This window comes from Sinohyriopsis cumingii, chromosome 17, assembly GCF_028554795.1.
Source record: "Sinohyriopsis cumingii isolate HCF-2022 chromosome 17, ASM2855479v2, whole genome shotgun sequence".
Classification (NCBI taxonomy): Eukaryota; Metazoa; Mollusca; class Bivalvia; order Unionida; family Unionidae; genus Sinohyriopsis; species Sinohyriopsis cumingii.
The window spans coordinates 54,170,307-54,185,328 of record NC_142977.1 but is presented as its reverse complement, the minus strand read 5'-3'; the positions used below and the strand labels follow the sequence as shown (position 1 = coordinate 54,185,328).

The 15,022-nt window shown below is 38.2% G+C and overlaps 1 protein-coding gene across 1 annotated transcript; it reads right to left on the bottom strand.

Annotated features, from left to right (window-relative positions):
- Positions 1-802: 802 nt before the first annotated feature.
- LOC149778771 (uncharacterized) lies at positions 803-14,927 on the bottom strand. The gene is made up of 11 exons (XM_089939523.1): positions 7,335-14,927; positions 6,734-7,072; positions 6,291-6,444; positions 5,788-5,975; positions 5,163-5,380; positions 4,539-4,650; positions 4,046-4,154; positions 3,597-3,787; positions 2,842-3,178; positions 1,679-1,872; positions 803-1,347 (listed from the first exon to the last, which is right to left on the bottom strand). The coding sequence occupies exons 1-11, from the start codon at positions 14,910-14,912 to the stop codon at positions 1,051-1,053; spliced, it is 9,717 nt and encodes a 3,238-aa protein (XP_089795649.1). The 5' UTR covers positions 14,913-14,927; the 3' UTR covers positions 803-1,050.
- Positions 14,928-15,022: the final 95 nt, after the last annotated feature.

Here is a 15,022-nt window from a genome sequence, read left to right as displayed (position 1 = left end):
ATATATATATATATATATATATATATATATATATATATATATATATATATATATATATATATATATATTGTCCTTACTATGTGGAGGGAAAACAAGTCATCTTTAAAATATTTCTTAAGTTGCCAAAATAAATCGGACGATCATTAACAAATCCAAATTCACGTGTTGATTGTTGACACCTAAAAATAGTGTTGTGAACGTTTGCTAAAATTAAATCATTAACGTCTGTTTTGATCAAAACCAGTTTTAATCCAAAAGTGGTAATTGTTTGTGCAGATTATAATTCCAACAAAATTAGTTTACCATTGAGAAACCTATTCCTAATATCCTGAGTAATGATTTAAAGAAAGAAAGAAAATCAATTTTGGATAGACTAATAGTTAGATAATCGAATAATCCAAAACTATATTCGGGAAATGTAATATCCTGATTAGAGTCACTCGTTTGCAAATGTATGTATGTATGTATGTATGTATGTATGTATGTATGCATGTATGTGTTTTAAGTTTACATGAGGATAAATTACTTTGCATACAATACTTAGAGGGAACAAGTACTTTTGTTCGTGAAAGGAGGTTGGAAATTGACAGTGGCGAGCAGATTTGTTATTAGCAGTGTTAACATTTTATTCAAAACGTCCAGTTGCCATTTGGTTAGCTATGTCTAAGAATCTGTGTGTGCCATTACCAACACTATTCAACATAGTGCGAAACAGACAGAAGATCGATAGTGAGGACGTAGGTCGGAAAGAAAATAGGAATCAAAATAAGAAAAATGTGACAAATTCAAGTGAAATTCCAAGTAGTTTAATACATTTATTATTTTTTATTGATTATGAATTTTGATGCACAAGAGATGACAAAATGCTCGGATTTGGAAATTGCAATTTAAAAACAGACGTCTATCTCACGAGAAATAAGTCTCTTCGAACGTTCAGTTCAATCAAAAATCGTAATATCAATCAAGTTTTTCAGTTTTGTATTTGTGTCCCTGAAAAACAAAAGTCAGGAAGGATTGTTAGTTTTGACATTCAATAGTTTGCTTTAGCGATCAACGGCATGATCCAGACCCGACCTCCCACGTGCTGCTGAACCGTCTTTCGTCATCAATGACCTTGCCGAATGAGGTAACGAAGTCGTTGCTGGGTTCGTTGTCATACGACCCAAGAAGACCAGCTATTTTACCGTAGTACCAGCCGCTCATGGTGAACGTGTGTCTATCCAGTAAGGTGTTGTAGTCTATAAGGAAATTGTTCTTGGCGTCCAGCGTGACCGTGTTTCCATCGGTGCTGATAAGGGCGTTGTTGTAACTGTAGGGCAGATCCTTTGGTTCAGCATCAACAAGGATCTAGAAAAGTAATCATTTCAAATAATTCATTCATTACTAGAAATCAATAATTGTAGAATAATTTAATTGAATTAACTATTATTTAAAATGCAACTGGATGTGAAACAAATATTGGCATACTCTTTAATAATATGGGACCTTTATATGCCATGATGTTAATAACATATCAATGACGATCTTTATTTCGCGGTCGTTATATTTAACTTCAATATCATGAAATTCTAGTCCATATCTTCTTATTCATTGCTTAATGAAAACCTCTCCTACTGAAATCAAGGTAATACATTTTACCAGATAAAGTTTTACTCTCAGTGAGATTTATATTTCTCACCTTTCCCCCTTTCAGCATCTCTATTGTTTTGCCTTGGAAGATGATGATGATCTCTTTCTCATTATCGTTTTTGAGAATGATGGAGAAGTTTCCATTCTTGAAGTCTCTGGCAAGGATGTAGGTACAGGAACTGCTCAAGGTATAAGTCTTGCCATCAAAGGTGGTGATTACAGATCCTTCAAGTGTGGCTTCACCTGGGAAAACATAAGAGAAAGGGAGAATTTAAATTTATGATGGTGTTATAGCTTACTGATAGCTAATTACAAATTTTGGCATATATGGTATGACAATTACACCATTACATCTTTAGTTATTTATTTTAAAGTAAGATTTGATGACTAAAAGTTCCGTAGTAATACCGAAAATTTCAATTAACATTATAAAGTGCAGTGTCGTTGCTTTCTGTGAAGTATATTCAAATTGCTGCTACCGAGTCATTGATCTGTTCTAAATTCTTGAATTGTACCAAAATAAAATAATTTTAAAACAGGAAAAGTATTGTTCTTTCAAACCTGCGCCAATATAGCCTGGATAACATTGGAAGTCTGAGCATAAAGTTTGATGCAAATGTACAAAACAATTACCTTAATATTCAATTATAACTTTTGAGGTGGAAAATTATACATGTTTTGTAGCTTGTATTACGGTGAGGATTATCCAGATCAGTCACAGCATTTGCTTTTTGAAAATAAATATATCGCAATACACATTCATTATAATTCATTATAGCCATGTGCCCCGACATTTAGAGCAAATATCGGTAAGGAAACAAGCTAGTTTCACCGACACGTGACTCTTTAGAAATTAATATATATACATGTGATATTAACTATTGTTCCAAAGTATTATATTTATTGTGATGCTATATAAAGTGCAGATGAAAACATAATTATGTAATAGCTGAACTATCGTTGCTCTGCCTTTAATGATCATAGTCAGTTTTTGGGTAAAACGACGATGCTACTTAAAGAACTCAAAGAGTAACATATATGTTTGCCCGTAAAGAACGTTCTGATGTCATATCATTCGTATGTCGTAGAAAAAGTACTGTTTCTTATCTCTAAGTAAATGTAATTGTAACGTGTATATATATATATATATATATATATATATATATATATATATATATATATGTACGTGATTGAATATTTGTCGTGAATTACCTCTAAATGGTGGGAGCCAATTTTTGTAGTCGCTGCCTGGGATGTAGGAGGATGTGTCAAAATAACCTGGTAGGTAACCGTTGATCCTGTTAGAATACTTTCGCATATTGAACACAGGAAGTGCGTCAAGTGATTTCAGAGGGATGGGAAGGTAAATATCAGCTTGAATTTCACCATTGACAGGGTCGTATACGGTGATACCACTGTTGCTCACGTTGACGAAGTGCTGCATGAAGGTCAGTTCCTCTTCCACAGCTCGACGTATGGTGAGATATATTTTCTTTAGGACGAGCTTCACGTGCTCTTCGATCTCCCAGTACTTGTATGCGTTCTTGCCCTGAATTGGGAGATTTGGCAATTATTATTGTATAAGAATGTGATTCATTGTGGTTTTTGGTAGGAAAGTTACAACGAAAATAAGAAATGTTTTATCGAATTCGAATGGGGCAGACCACATCCTTTTCTTAAGAATGCCGTGCAAAAGGCCATCATAACTTGTTATTGCTCTACCAATATGTTGCAGAACGTTCTATGTCAGGTTAACATAAATTATTATTGCCCTACTGCCATGCTGAAGATATCAATATAATTGCAAGTATCCTTTTCTCCTGCACAAGGTCAACATAAGGTCAACATAAGGTGTTATTATCCTACTCGCTTATTGAAGAGCTATCTCTATGAGAGCAATATTAACCTAATCAAATATTGAAGAGTGTTCTGAAAGATGTCAACATAATGTGTATTGCCCGACTCACATGCTGAAGGGTTGTTTGCAAAAGGTCGACATTATCTCTTCCCAGCAGATTGGTGAGGTGACTGTTTACAAGCTCGTGAGTGTTGTAGATAACAGAGCTGTACTGGTGAGCCATGTCAGTGAATTGTTGCTTCATGGAGAAACTCTGCAACTTCTGAAGGTATGAGCCGATTTGTGGATCTTTGGCAAGGCCTGCAAAAAGTATTTAAACATTATCTTTTTTATAATAAAATGAAGAAATCACACTCACAGATCTTATAGATAATACATAATGAACTATACATGTACATTTATACTGTAAACCGTATATTTATAGCATTCGGTATAAACTGCCAGTAAAATTGAACAAACTGATTTTTGAGGATGGGAGAATGAAGCTATTGACACTATTTGTCTGTGCTTGGTGGTTTTTAAAACAATTTATATCAGTCATATACATGAATATCTTACCTGTAAGCTTCGTTCTGTAAAGTTGAAGTTGCTGAATATTTTGACTCAGGTGTGGAGACACTTTATCAAGAAGTTGAAAGTAGAGTGAAGGCATTTCTTCCATGATCACCTGAAAAATGATTATATCCATCACAATATTTTCCGACGTGAACTGGAATTTATTGAAAACTGACTGATATATACTTTTAATTAACTTTTATAATAAAGACAACAAAATCTATATTTTGGGGGTTCTTGCGACAAAGAAGCAATTAGACTTAAACATAAATAAATATTAACAAAATGGTGTGCTTCAGATACACATATATCGTATTTAAGATAGGAGCTTCAGTAATGAAAGACAAATAACACTAGAAAAGAGCAAAATAAATTAAATATGAAGAGCAAAAAAAAAACCATTACGAATATTTGAAGACAAGAGGGGGAACAAATTAAAAATGACCATTTTAGAATTTTTATTTATGATTTTGCTTCGGACACAGAAAGAACGTACATTGAGTTTTTCTTCCATGGCATGCAACATTCGTTCAGTATTATAAGCCATCCATTCCTTACTGGAAACTAGATAATCCACGGAAAGTTGGTTTAGCTCCTGATATTTGATTCTGTTGCAAAAGAAAAGAAATTACAGGCGTGGAAAACGAATTCTTTTGCCGAACAAATAGACAAGATATCACATTTGTGAAGCACGCTGTTAAAAACTCAAAAGTCCCAAGTTATTATTTGATCTTCTCATATGCAAGATTGTTTCAGGATTCCACAAATGCTATGATACATCCCGTAACTATAGTTACCTAGATAGTCCTATAATTATTTCCAGGATAGAAATTATTCTAGACTAGTAGTGAGGGATTAGGTGGGGTGTAGTGGGATGGTTCCTCTGTTAGAACATAGCTGCTTAAACTCTATGAATACGTTAAAAATTGTCCAATCGTAACTACATGGTATGAAATATGGATTGTTATAACAATCTGAATAGGACTCTAACGATATTAAATTAATATTAATTGATAAGGATATTAAATTAATATTAATTTATAAGGATATTAAATTAATATTAATTGAGATGGTCGCATATATTTATCATAAAAAGCGAGTGTTGTTTGGAACTACGTACATAATGCTGTCAATAATATCCTTAAGGTGGTAGTCATTGTTGTCGTACATGGTTCTCAGAGCCTTGAGATCCTCTCTGAAAGCCACAGTATCCTCCTCAAATGCTTGACTGATCCTTCTGGATTTTAGGTGAATCTCATCATCAACATTTTTCCTCAGCTCCTTTAGACTGTTTTGGAAGTCAACGATGTACTTCTTTGACTTAACATTAATGAAACTCTAGTAATAAAAGAAACATTCTTGTGAGTTTTACATGCAAATTACAAACATACATAAAACGAAATTGAGAAATCAATATTTGAGAGAGACGAGAGTATGACATGTTCGGAACATGTCTGGAGCAATTAAATAAAATTATAATAGCGCCTTTATATGATAGGATCCTTGAAGAAATAGGATACTAAAATCAATTGATTCCTGTAAGTTACACGAATTTAGAAGTTTGTCCTATAAAGATCAATAATTTATGACGAAAATTCGGGCAGGTGTGATTTCGTATGAAAATCTGTGAACCAGAGTTATCATTTGTATTTTTATAAAGCTAAATAATTTTTTCACAAATAATTCGAAACAATGATTCTATAAATGGTTTCGATGCTATGGGTACGGTTGTGTTGTTAATATACTTGAAGGTCTCGGAGGATGCTCGGTCTCCAGTGTATACGGCTGTGGAGTAGGGTAGAAGTGTTTAATCGAAGAGACACCATGCCGTCTGTCATGCGTCCGCCGCCGCTGGTCAGGTGATAAATCTCAGCTGCCGCAGCCGAACTGTTTATATACCTGGCACTGACTTGGAGGGCATCTCGAGGATTGTCTTGAAAAGAAATAAATATCGAAATGTGAAGCTACGTCATGTTGTTTACGCTATCAAGAAAATACAATCTACGTACCGTTTATTACCAATTTTATTTAAACAAGTGCATAAAGAGTCCAGTCTGTTTATTATTGTTGAATTATCGAGGTAAGTCTGGTATACATGAATTTTTCTTTACTGTTGTTAAATAGAAAGGAAAAAATATCTTGGATCATCAAAATGTACGTAATAGAGCTTAAATGAATGGTAAAAATTTGAAATCTAAATTTAAGTTTCTCAAGATCCTAAAACTACAATTTCGTTGTATATTCTTACCGATATCATAGTTCATATGAAAATTGATGGCCCGTCTTACTGGATCAAGAGACAACTCTGTGGTCATATCGAATGCATTTCTCAGAGTAATTGTGTAAGGAGCCTCTGTGCGAACATTTCCTGAGATTTGGATGTTTTTCAGTGGAGTATCAGCCTGAAATATTGTAAATAGTTCATTCAGTCAATGATGATAACCTCATCCTCAATGTCCAATAATTATCTTCTAAAACATGATTACAGAACTGAAGGGTTATTGGGAAGACATCTTTGCTTTATCCTACTCAGACGTTATGTGTTGAAATGGAAAATATTGCCTTCTTAATGATTGGAAGAATTTCTTTTAGCTACATACGATTGAAGGTAGATGACTGACATAATATTAAACCAGTCCTTATAACAACTACTCTTAAAGCTTGATTTCGAAGCTGAAATATCAGTCATACCTTGAAAGTCATTTGTTTGCGGACGCTGTCGAGTTCTCCATTAATGCCAATGGATTTAGTTTCACCGCGAGCTGTGAGGTAGGAGAGGTCGAAACCAGCTGACATCCTGTCACTGGAGCTTCCAATATGACTCTTAAGGCTGATATCGACACTGGTGTAGGGATGACTTATTCCCAAAGAAAAGCTGTAGTTCTTGCTGGAATATCCGGAAGACATATCAACCAAACGAGTGAAAACAGAGAGGGTCTTTCTAGAATCCGTGGAAAAGGAGAGTTGTGTTTTCCCGTCGAAAATGACGGCTCCCCTGTTCAAAATCATCTCCGATCCAAGTTTAAAGTCCTGTAAATGAAACGAAGCCACACCATTGTATGAATACCGACTATTGCTTGGCTATTTATCTTTTATTTAATGATGTTTGAAACAAATTTGTCAGATAAAAAATTCGATTGCATTACACTGCAAATAAGTCACACATTTGCCATTACACAGTGAAAATGAAAAGTTAGAACGTAATGAAATATTAGAAACTGAATAGATTTTAATTTTCAAATTAATCTTCTTCACTAATTAAACCGACGTATTCATTTCGAGATATGCTCACCTTTCCAATGGTCGGCATCATCAGGGTCACGTCGGCTTTTAGGAAATTATCCTGTGGTGTAATGTCAGCTGTAAAAGCAATTTTCTTGTTTGCATCAGAATCAGCATCCCAGAGGAAGGAACCTTCAGTGTGACTGGTATAACTATTGGTCCTTTTGGTTCCCATCAGTGCCAACGTTCTGGAAGGAAGTCTGACCTTCAAGCGGGAGGTCTCCTTGTCCAGCAGCAGTTCGTAGCCCATCATTTGAGATACCGGAGATCCCCAGTTCAAACTCGCTTGGCTTGTAAAACCGTTTCGGGTATTTATGTGTTTAAAACTGAGGCTAGTGCTTATTGTCGAGGTTACAGGAGTATTCAGATAGATCGTCGTTTCAAAATTACGCCACTCCCCACTGTGGCTGACTCTGGCTTCCATGGTTTCAAATCCTTGGAATGGTGTAGTTAACTGTAATTTGCCAGTCATGGGTGTCACAGTCAGATCAACGCTTCCAGATAGTGATATGGCACTATTTCTGCTCAAAGAGACTTTGGCTTCACCAGAATACATTCCAGTTCTAGATTCTAGTTTACCTTTCATGCCCAACTCCTCATATCCTGGGAACGAGGTTTTTACATCAAGCCCAAAATTCATTGGGACCTTGGAGGCCTGAATCAGCGCTGTTATGCTTTGGCGTGCGCACTCAATCTGAGCATTACATCTGAAGCCGTTTCTATTTCCGTTGTGCTCGTATGATACTTTGTTGAACTCGTAACCAGAAAAAGGTGTTCTTACCTCGAGAGACGTCCGAAGTTGCTGCCAATTATATCCGTAATAGCTGAAGTCCCCTCCGGTCGTTTTACTCACGTCATACTTGATGGAACCACGAGTTGAGATTTTTCCAAGATTCCATGAATGCTCGAAGGACATTCCAATGTCCCTAAAGTTTTCAAGAGGAGTTTGAATCGATATTGAACCTTGAATTGTGGAATCACTTTTTAGTGTGGCCTCGACTTTTGCTTCCTTACCGATAAAATTTGCCGAGGCAGTGGTTTCAAAGTTACTGAACGGTCCTTCGTGATGCAAAGCCAGTCGAGAGGATTTGCTCGTCCCTTCGAGGATAATTGTGGCCGTAGATGTAAAATCGATGGTCTGGAGACTGTTTTTGAATAGCAGCTCTGTTGAAAGTCCATTCATGCTACCCATGTAGGCTTCAAGAGTAGAGACAAAGTTGTTAAAATCGCCATCTTGATTATAGCTGAGCGTGAGGTCCTCGGTGTATGGGGTTGAAAAGACTGCTTTTGTCTGCAGTTTGTTTCCGATAATGTTGTGATTGTATGACCCTGAAATTGTCTTTTGTGAAGCATAGGTGACCTTTGCTTCTGCTACGAGGTTGGAGAGATCTCCGACCCTTCTGAAACTGAATCCTATGTTTTCAAAGTCAGCAATGGGCGTTTTGATGGAAATTGCACCTACAGATGACTGGTCAAAGGCAAGAGTGGCATCGATTTCGAATTTCTGCCGAGACTGAATCATTTCCGCATGGGTCTGAATGTTCGGAAAGCTACCCTGGTGTCTGAATGATATGCTGGTCTGTTCCCAGTTGACGATTGGGCTTTTGATTATGATGTTTCCCTCAAGAATCCTTCTCCAACTAACCCTTCCATTTATTTCATAGGCTTTTCCGGGAGAGTATTGTAGTTTAGCTTTGGATTCAATGTTTTTATAACCCATCGTATGGCTGAATGACCCTTCTATATTGTCAAGACATGGAATTGAGCTTTGCAGTTTGACGTTCCCATTAATACCGTTATCAGTGGTGAAAGATATGTCAGTAGCACCTGTTTCTCCCAAAGCCTTTACGTCAACATGGACCTTAAAATTGGATGGCTGACCATCGAGTCTAAAAGACCCCGATTTATCGCTCATGAATGGAGCTTTGATTTCTATGGATCCTTCCGTTGGCGAGGCTCTGAACATTACGTTTGCATACATTCTCTTCTCTCCATAGTTGAAATCGAAGTCTGATTTGAAGTCTGACAAGTGTCCATTGTGGTTAAAATTTCCAGTGAGTAGCGAGGTGACAGGCGTAAGGAAGCTTAGTTGTCCGCTCAATTTATTATCATTTTCGAACATGGCTCTAGTGGAAAGCAGTTTTTCGTTTTCCTTTCTAAATTCAAGCGATGTCTGGAACCGCCTCAGATTTCCATCAAAATTAAAGTTGCCCCCTAGTTGTCGAATGCCTTGTAAAGGCGTTGTCATCTCGATGTTTGCGATGATGACGTTGTCTGCTTGGTAGTTAGCATCAAGATGAAACATTCTCTCTCCACCGTAGAGCACAGTAGCGTGAGCTTCAAGGCTTGCTGAACTGGTTGCAGCATCAAATCTGATGCTGGTGTCCTGGAAAAATGGAGTCTTCACTACAATGCTCCCTTCCAATTTTGGTTGTACTTTGAAAATTAAATCACCTTCGCTTCTCTTGTTTCCAATGAAACATTCTGCGTGGCATTTAAAGTTTGTCAGATACCCGTCATGGCGAATAACGATGCTTGTTCTCTCATAACCTTGCATTGGAGTTGCTACAACTACTTCAAGGTCGAAATTTGGCCGAGTAGCGAACACAGTCATTGCACTAAACCTTCTGTTTCCAATGGACAGTGATGCCTCCGATCTCATATTAGAAATGTCACCATTGTATTCAAGGGTAGCAATGACATTGTCGAAACCTGGTGACTGAACCGACAGACTTCCGCTTATTTTTCCAATCAAGTTCAGACTCACGTCGCCGGATGTTTTCTTTGACCCCAAGGTAACCTCAGCATGGCTTTTGAAGTTTGATACAGATCCACTGTGTTCGAAAGAGGCCTTCATTGGACTAAACCATGGTGACTGGAGAGACAAGCGTCCTTCTACAATTTTGCTCCAGCTGAATTGAATATCACTCTCAACTTTGTTATCTCCAAAAGATGATTCAGCATGGCTTCTGAATGCATTGAGAGGTCCAGAGTGCGTGAAAGTGACACTAATTGTTTCAAAACGTGTGGAGGTAATGCTTAGACTGCCCTCGATATTTTCGTCGGTATCAAATGTTACATCAACTTCTGTCTTTTCCATGCCAAAGCCTGCGTCCGCGTGACATTTAAAAGAGGAAAGTCCTCCTGCATGTTCAAAGGATGCTTGGAAGGGTTTGAACATTGTTGATCGAAGCGATAGACTTCCAGCCAACTTATCCTTTCTGTTGAATGAAACATCAGCCTCTATTTTTCTGTCACCAACAGATATTTCTCCGTGAGAAGATAAATCAGATAGGTCTCCGTTTTTCTCGATGGCTACATTTATGTCTTGCACAAAAGGAACTCTCAGAGTGAACATGAAGTCAATCTTTGTACTGGTATCAAAACTGCTCCGTAACAAAACAGGAGTATTGGTACCGTAGGTCAATCCAGCATTGGTCATGAAGTTGGTTATTTCACCTGCGTGGTCTATGTTGGCTTCAATATCACTGAAGTATGGGGATCTTACGCTCATCCATCCACGAAGTCTCGGCTCTGTCGTGAAGGTGATGTCCATTTCATGTTTATTATTTCCGACGCTAATTTCTGCGTGGCTGTTGAAATTGGAAATTTTACCACGGTAGTTAGTAGCAGCATTAATTCTTTCATAACCTGTGAAAGGTGTTGTGATGGTAATGTCGACCTCAATGTTTGGATTGGTTGTGCAGGAGACTTTACCGGTCAGTCGATTATTTCCGTAGGACATCTGTAGACCAGATTGAAAGTTAGATAGTTGACCTTCATGCTCTAAAGAAACTTCCACTGGATTAAAGAAAACCGACTGCACAGAAAGCTTGCCAGTAAGTCTCTGAGCTACAGCCATCGAAGCACCAATATTTAACTGTTGGACTGCTCCATACAATAATTCAGCTCTTGAATCGAATTTCTTGTTGTTGCCAATGAATTTAAATGATGATGCTATGTCCTCGGTGAATGGATTCTTTAGCGAAACACTCCCTTCTATATTCGGAGAGATTGTTACAGCGATATCTCCTACAGTTTCCTTATTCATTACAAGGAATTCAAAATGGCTTCTCATCTCTGTTGAACTCTTTGCATGCTTGAAGGACACACGAGAAGTTCTGAAGTCTCGAATTGGCAAATCAATAGATAGATCACCAGTTATTTCTTGCCCTGTGCTCAATGCTGCATTCATGTCCACCTTCTTAACACCAGCAAGAGTAATGTCTAAATGACTTCTGAAGTTAGTCAGGTCACCTGCGTGGTTCATAATAAGATCAATGTCATTAATGAAGGGGCACCTCACAGTGATAATTCCCGTTATTCCTTTATTCATATTAAATGTGATATCAGCTTCATGTTTGTCATTATTTATCATTGCTTCCACATGGCTGATCATGTCGCTGGGATATCCACTATGTTTCAAGCGGAACTGAAGTCTCGGTACAGATGAGAAAGTCGAAATTATGGAAACAGAGGTATCCAAATAAGCAGGTCTTATATTAAAGGATGATCGTCCTTCAATGCTGTCTCTATTTACAATAATAGTAGCTTCGCTATTAAAGTTGTCCACTCCACCGACATGTTTGAAGGAAACTCCGATGTTTTCATAGCCAGAAATGGGACTCGAAAATGAGAAAGAACCACTTAAATCTCTGGTCGCGTCAAAGTTAGCGCTGATTTCTATTCTTTCATCAGGTCGTCCAAGCTCGCCTCGGCATCTAAAGTTTTTCAGAGATCCCGAATGATCAAATGTTGCGGTAAGTTCTTCCAGCCCCTCAAATGGAGTTGTAAGGGAAGCACTTGCATGGATATTGTCTTCAACGTCTAGCCTAGCATCTGCTTGTATTTTCTTTTTGTCGTAGTTTACTAGTGCAGCGACGTGGATGTTCTTCTGTGTCCTTTCCAATGTAAAGGACGTAAGGATTGGCTTAAACCATGGACTTTTGATTGTCACAGTACCAGTTGTGGCTGGCTCATTTGCAATAGAGAGGTCGATTGAAACACTCTCTGCATTAAAGACGTATTTTGCTGAGGACTGGAAATTGGTGGGTGTTCCATCATAGCTAAACGTCAGTTGATGATTCTCAAAGCGCCTGAATGGTGTTCTCAGCATCAATGTTCCAGTCACACCAGAAGCAGCGTTCAGTTTGGCTTGGACAAAGATGCTCTGCCGTCCATACTCAGCTTGCATCCTGGTATTAAAATTAGTCATGGGTCCTTGGTGTGAGAAAGAAGCCTTGACGGGGGCAAAATATGCACTTGTAATGACAAGGCTAGTCATGACATTTCCTCTGGAGGATAATGTAAAATCTAATGTGGATTTATCTTCACTGATGAGAATTTCAGCATGTGATTTGAGATCAGACCTGTTCCCGCTGTTTGTGAATAATATTTGAGACACCCTGTAGTCCTGTAGCGGAGTTAATAAAGTCAGTTCAATATTTGTGGAAGGATTCATGTTAATCTTTGCCTCAGCGCTATATTTCTTGTCTCGTCCATAGGACACCTCTGCACGACTTAGAAAATCTCCTAGGGAGCCTGTATGCACGAGAGAAATTGATGATTGTTCAAAGCCATCTATTGGTGTTTGAAGAAGGATTTCTGCTTTAAAGTCTGAGAGTGTATCAAAATGTATAGCCAGGTTGTATTTTCTATTTTGTTCGCCCTCATGTGTGAAATTGAAATTGGAGTAATCAAATCCTACAAATGGCGTCGTCAATGTGAATGTTCCTTGAAATTTCCGCAGATCACTCAGGTTGTAGACAGACTCCAGTTTCAAAACTTTCCTTGGCATGTATTCTATCTCCAACACCGATGTTCTCATTTCTCCTGGCTTTTCAGTATTAGCTGTTATCTGAAGGTATGGAAGTTGACGGAAAGGTGTGTCGAGTCTAAGTTTGCATGACAGTCCATTCAGAGTATTCAATCTACCCGAAAGTGAAACCCTGTTAAGAACAGGGAGTATCTCAACGCTAGCATCTGCAGAAAATGATGAAATGTATCCTTGCCCTCTGACATCAATTTGAACACTTTGAAGAGATGAATAGGGTGTTTTGATGACCATGTTAAATCTCTTGATAGAGTCAAATCGGTACCGTGTTTCTGCTGTGAATTTATTGTTCGAGCTAAACGATAAAGCTACAGCGAACACGTTTTCCTGGTTTTCCGATTTCATGCTGGTCTGCAGTGAAACCTTTTCGTACCCGCTAATAGGTGTTTTCAGTTCAAGCGACGTATAGCCATTGTTACTGATGGAAACATCGAGGGATATGATGCTATTTGAAGCTATTACTAGAACACCATGTAGGTTGACAGGATAACTTTTGTATTGTGTGTCAATATTCAGTTGTGAGGCACCTAACCTTGGATTGGAAAACTGGAAGGCAGACGTAATTTGTCCGTTTCCACACTGGTGGTTCACATCAATATAGAGGACACGTGACCTTTGATTCATTACAACAAGATTAGAGGTGATACTTCCCGAGTTATGCTCATGTGTCATCTTCAATGAAAGATCCGTGATAGGATCAAAAGGAGTCTGTATCTCTAGCGTTGCAGAGGCCGTTCCTCTTGGGAAGGACATCGCTTGTTTTCCATTGAAATTGATGTATATTTTCCTTTTACCCCAGGTACTAGTAAGAGACGATGATGTTGATGACGGTGTGTTAGAATGAGCCCACGTGGTCTCTAGATTTAAAGATGGCAAAATAAGATTTATTTTGCCATTGTTCTGGATGGACCATCCTTGCCACTCATGGATCATTGAACTATCCAAACCATAGGAATCTTTGTTCCAATTCAACTTCAAGGAATCATCATATGCCCGGCCATCGTCTTTGTGTGTAGCTGAGAGAGATATTATCTTGAAGTATTTTGATGATGTTTTGACATCCACTTGTCCCTTCAAGTCTCGACTGGAAGTGTCCCCATTACTGATGAGAGATAGATCGGCTTGGACAAATTCTTTATCCCAGGAGACCTGGGCACTAGTCTGCGAGGAATTGCTGAAGGAATGTACCAGACTAGCCTTGATCTGTTGGAATCCATCAAATGGTGTCTTGGCAAAGATATTTACATCAATGTTTTTAGCGGACACTGGAACTTTTAGTGACATGGTTGTTGAGATCTTGTTTGACGGGTTCCAGGCAAAGTCTATATCAGAAGTGATCTGGGATGGGTCGCTTTTATGGCCCACTTTCAGTGATACATCACGATATCCTTTGAAGGGGCTGGAGAATCCAATAGCTCCGACAAGCTGATATTTCTTTGCTGCAGTACGCTGAGTTAAACTTCCTTGGAGAGATACCACTTTCTTTGGCTCCCACTGGAAGTCTATGCTTGAGATGTATTTGTTGTCAGCAAGATGTCGCACATTGAGTATGAGCTCTCTGGATGGATATCTCGTTGTCAGTGAGCCTTCAAACCCTTTGATCGATGTGAAACGGCCTTTCCCAATCAATGTAATTGAACGACTATCGTCTCTGTCAACGTCCCATTTCAAATCGAAGCTGCCATTGTAGGAATCCCCCATGCGTAATCCGTCAAGAGTTGCAGTAACGTGTCGAGTTGGGTACTGCATGTCCATTACTATGCTATACTGTGGACTTGTTTGTCCTGTAACCTTTACAATATATTTCAATTGATCTTTTGTCATCTCCAGTTGTACTCGTTGGTCTCCTTGATTCAGATTATATT